This window comes from Alnus glutinosa, chromosome 8 (assembly GCF_958979055.1).
Source record: "Alnus glutinosa chromosome 8, dhAlnGlut1.1, whole genome shotgun sequence".
Taxonomy (NCBI): Eukaryota; Viridiplantae; Streptophyta; class Magnoliopsida; order Fagales; family Betulaceae; genus Alnus; species Alnus glutinosa.
The window spans coordinates 19,791,225-19,796,142 of record NC_084893.1 but is presented as its reverse complement, the minus strand read 5'-3'; the positions used below and the strand labels follow the sequence as shown (position 1 = coordinate 19,796,142).

The 4,918-nt window shown below is 34.3% G+C and overlaps 1 protein-coding gene across 2 annotated transcripts; it reads right to left on the bottom strand.

The window, feature by feature from the left end:
- Window positions 1-305: 305 nt before the first annotated feature.
- On the bottom strand, window positions 306-4,054 carry LOC133874618 (probable leucine-rich repeat receptor-like serine/threonine-protein kinase At3g14840). 2 transcript variants are annotated; one of them, XM_062312481.1, is made up of 8 exons: window positions 3,744-4,054; window positions 3,441-3,642; window positions 2,968-3,090; window positions 2,554-2,672; window positions 2,232-2,442; window positions 1,894-2,131; window positions 1,205-1,355; window positions 306-908 (listed from the first exon to the last, which is right to left on the bottom strand). In XM_062312481.1, the coding sequence occupies exons 1-8, from the start codon at window positions 3,972-3,974 to the stop codon at window positions 510-512; spliced, it is 1,674 nt and encodes a 557-aa protein (XP_062168465.1). In that variant the 5' UTR covers window positions 3,975-4,054; the 3' UTR covers window positions 306-509. The 2 variants fall into 2 exon arrangements, with proteins under 2 accessions (XP_062168465.1, XP_062168464.1); XM_062312480.1 differs by lacking the exon at window positions 306-908 and adding an exon at window positions 927-1,113 and having other exon boundaries at window positions 3,744-4,032.
- Between the last annotated feature and the right edge of the window lie 864 nt (window positions 4,055-4,918).

Below are 4,918 nucleotides of genomic sequence, written 5' to 3'. Positions count from 1 at the left end.
GGTTGTTATACGCCCACATTTTCACACCTAGTGGGGCCTACAAGTACCCACACATAGACCCCATAAATTCAATAGTAATTTTGAAAAAGTGAGAAGATAGAGACGAACAAAGGGAGGATGTATATAGCACATCTATTTTGATTTGGATAGAATTACCCCTAATTATGCAGCTAGGGTTGATTTTCTAAAAAAAAAGTTAAAACAGTTTTAATGCATGCTAATTGTCATTACCTTAATAGGATTTGAATGAAAACATTGTACAAGACAAAATCACAAGCAAATAATGATGCCTATGTGGCTAGGAGTTTTGTGAAACTAAAATACTATCCCATAATAATAATAATAATAATAATAATAATAGCACATTAATGAGTTTGATCCATGTAATCATGTCTTTTTCTTTCACAAGGATAATCCGAGAGAACTTGTAAAATAAAAATGAAAAATATACCACAAACCATTGCAAGTTAAGATTTATATTGACGACCAAACTGAGAGATGGAGCTTCTTCAACTTCTCAAAGATCTTTTCTCCAAGTAATCAGAATCCAAATTGACTGGATATAGATCAGCGGCAGAGTTAGAAGAAGCAGTCCATGGGCCATCCGTTGAGATACTCTCTTTCTGGCTCCCACTCCTATTCTGTTGTTTGCTTTGTTGATATTTCTGCCACATTGCCTCTTTCATTTCATTATTTGAGACACTTGGATCTGAAACCAACCTTGGAACAACAACGTCGCCCTCAAGCATGCTCACCACTGCAGACATGGTAGGCCTAACTGCTGCTGAAGCATTGGCGCATAGGAGACCCACATTGATCATCACCATGACCTCTTCTTTATTGTAGTTTGAGCCCAACCTTGGATCCACTAGTTCCAATAAACTCTCTTTCTCTTTCAAAAGAAGTGCCTGAAAACAGAGAGATAGGAGCAGTGTATAAAATTATAGCCTTAAACTTGGAAAAAGACTAGGGATTGGGCCAGAAATTAAGACACTAAGAAAATATCTTAGACAAGTCTAATTAGCAACAACATGCTACTGGTCCGAAACCTTGTCAACTTTCTTGCTCTGCAAATATGACATCTGGATATTCATCATGAGACAATTCCCTAATCTACATGTTAAGATTGACAAACACAAGGAGAATAAAAATTAACCAAGAGTTCAAAAGAAATAAATGCAAGAAAGAAAGATATTCAAATTACCCAATCAAGAAGTTGGAAAGATTCCTCCTTTGCCCGGTAACTGGTGTTGGTCCTCCCACTGACGATTTCCAAGGCAACAACTCCAAAACTATAAACATCTGCTTTATCGGTTAAATAACCCCGCAATGCATATTCAGGTGCCATATATCCACTAGCAAATCACAAAACAATGGGTAACATTTTCAGCATCAAGATTTTGTAAAATTGCTGATATTAAGGGCAATAATTTCTATATGTGCCTTCTTTTTCTTCTCTTTTATTCTTCTTCTTCTTTCTTCTTCCTTCTTCCTTCTTCTTCTTCTTCTTCTTCCTTTTTATTTTATTTATTTTTTATTCGTGTCTTAATGGCATGGGTAAACAAAAATCAGTACCATGAAGTAATCAAGTTAGCTTGTTAAACAATTCAAACAATGAAATTTCTCAAGCTGAAATTTTTTGGTACTATTGAACTTGACTAACAATTCCTCTATTTTCAATTGGGGGTTGATTGTTGCACTACACCAACACAACAGGGCCACCCCCATGTGAGGGGGTGTTGTGCCCCTATTGTGTTAGTGTAGTGCAAATAACATTTTCCATTTCAATTTTCTTTTTGTTCTCTCCTTCTTTTAGTCTACTGGCATCACATAGAAACAAGAAAAAAGATAATACAAAACATTGTGATATTAAATTAATATAGAGCAACTCACTAAGTTCCAGCAACTCGGGTGCTTATGTGGGTATTATCCTCTTCATCAAGTTTGGCCAAACCAAAGTCAGATATCTTTGGGTTGAGATTTTTATCAAGCAAGACATTAGTAGCCTTGATGTCTCTATGAACAATCTTCAGTGTCGATTCTTCATGGAGAAAGGCCAAACCTCTTGCTATTCCAACACAAATCTTTTGTCTCATTGGCCAATCCAATTTCAACCCATATTCTTCTGGCCCTTTAATCAATCAAATTAATAAAAAACAATAAATGATGGGCACGCCAATTACAAAAAATACACAACAAAAACAATGAAGTTCGTGAAGGTAAAAGTTTACCAAACAAAGCACGAGCGAGACTATTATTTTCCATGTACTCGTATACTAGCAACAATTGATTTCCTTCAATACAGCATCCATAGAGCTTAACAAGATGAGGGTGTTGCAAAGCAGAAATCATGCCTATCTCATTCACAAACTCACGATTTCCTTGCTTTGATTTGGAAGAGAGCTGTTTGACTGCAATTATGGTGCCATCTGACAGAAGGCCCTGCATTTGGGAAACATAAAATTTTGTCATATATGAGTAAGGAACACTTCAAAAAGAAAGAACTACAATAAGAGAGATTCAATGAAAAGAAACTATTTATTCTACAAATACCTTATAAACAGAACCAAAACCACCTTCCCCAATTTTATTTGAAGCATCAAAGTTGTTTGTTGCAGCTTTGATTTGCCTTAAGGTGAACGTACCAGTTTGCAAGTTCAAACCCTTTAAATCTGAGGAAGATACCAAGTCAGATATGAAAGCATGTCTAAGAAAATTGAAAAATTCTTGACATTCCTCATAGTTTGACACATTTTAAAGCATATTGTAACCAAATAGATGATGAGTAAGTGAGCTGTTTCCACTTGAAAGAATTAGGGTTTGGAGATAATCTATCATTTCCATTGAACACATGCAAAGTGCTCAATGGGGAAAAAAATATAAACTAAACAGAAAAAAGAATCCAAAGAACATATCAAAAATAAATATTTATCTATATAATAACAATATTAATTTCCTTGCAAATACCTTGTTCCATCTTATTTTTCTGTTCACGACATTTCCACCCGACGATACCAATTGCAAATATAACAAAAGCTCCAGCAACGACAATCCCGACCATTGCACCCAGAGATATACCAGTTCCATTTTCTGATATATAATCGGTTTGAAGGAAAAACGTAAGAGTTATAATGAAAATAAACAAGAACAGGATTTCATTCTCTTATTCATCAATATGATTTTTGAATATCATTTCCTGAAGTAGTACACATCAAACTGAAAAAATATAAAATAAAATCATAAAATGTGGACAAAAAAGACAAATACATCGATCTATGATACCATAAACAAATTAAAAGGTTCAACTCAAATACTTTAAGGAAATTAATGAAATATAATTAGCATCATGCTCGTTTAAATGCTCAGATATAAGTAAGTCTGAGGAAGGTTCACTTTCAAACCATTAGAGTTAAAACAAATTCATAAAACATAAAACCTACCAGAATTAACCACAGAAATAGCTGAAATAAGAGGACCATAGACTCCTTTGTTCGGGATATCAGTTGTGCCCTTCCCAGCCCAGTAGAAACGAATCTCCAAGGTATTATTATTATTCACAGCAGCTGTAAAAGTTTTTATAACTGCCTTACCCACTCCACCAGCCTCTTTTACAATGTTGAAATCCTTCAATACCAACTCTCCCTACAATATTATAATCCATTTATGTCAACCCTTTCATGCTAAAACCTACTTGAGTAATTGAAAATTGCTTGATGAAAGTGGAAGTATATTGTAATAACTACCTGAATGTAAATATCAAATATACGCCTTCCCAAGCTTCTATATGTTTTGTCATCAGTGAACATTATCTCCGCAAAATGGAGGTTTACTTTGTAATTTCCATTTCTCAAACAAAAAGCATAATAAGTAAGAGAAATAGGAGAAAGGCGTGCATTCATGTACAATTTAGGGTTGGTCATAGAGAGCCTGGATGAATTTGACACAATATAAGTGTCATCGTCACCATTATCCATGAAGTTACCAGTGCTGCTAAATGCCCAGTTTTCTGAAATTTGGTGGAGGTGTGAAGCTCCATTTTCTGTATCAGCATCTTCATAATATGGAGGACTTCCATTTATAGTTACTGTTGGTCCACCACAATTTATATAAAGATTGTTCGATTCTGGGTTAAAAGCAACAAAAGATTAGTAACTACTTTCAAGTTGATATTCATCAAAACAGAGAAGGAAGAAATCTACACTACTTTCAAGTGAGAGAGGAAAGGATGAGTTGGTACACAATTTCGACAAATGAAACAAGTCATTTATTGGTACTGCTCACTCACACAATACAGTTTTAACAATTTTGACTAAGACTATAATAAATATGTGATCGATTATATCTTCACCGTCCCTTTTAAAAATAAACTTATAAACATTATTAGATCCAGCTAGACAACTATGTAGGAGGCCACAGGTGGATTCCAGCCATCATTTGTTCAAGCCTGATGCATTATTAGGCAAAGCCTGATGAATTCTTAGGCAAAGCCTGATGCATCGTTTATTGGTACTGCTAGCTCACACATTTCATTTATTGGTGCATGCATGCTAAAGTCTAAAAATTTATGAGAAATTGGTGAACAAAAACAATTGAGAAAAATTAGGAAAAGCTATACCAAATGCAAAAGCATTAGCAATGATTTTCTTTTTTTCTTTTTTAGAGACATGCCTTCTGACCATCCCAAATTTGCAAGTTCTTAGTTATAGTAAAATTGTGTTTCTATAATATAGCATCACAATTTTCACAATGTTTAAGAACCGCAAAACTATTTATCAGCAGAGAATCCTAAAACTTAAATATGAAAGTAGGATCTATAAATAAAAGTTTCATATCAACCACTTATTTCAAAATCTCAAATTAATAGGAAATGGCGAAGACATTGTTCAAATTCAGGACTTTTGGCTCAGATATCAAAATT

Excerpts from the sequence above, each read along its gene's own strand:
- LOC133874618 (XM_062312481.1), bottom strand. The coding sequence starts at position 3,974 with ATGGATAATGGTGACGATGACACTTATATTGTGTCAAATTCATCCAGG. Across the intron at positions 2,673-2,967 it reads GAAAAATAAGATGGAACAAG|ATTTAAAGGGTTTGAACTTG; the intron begins GTATTTGCAAGG and ends TATCTTCCTCAG. Across the intron at positions 2,132-2,231 it reads TCTCGCTCGTGCTTTGTTTG|GGCCAGAAGAATATGGGTTG; the intron begins GTAAACTTTTAC and ends GATTGATTAAAG.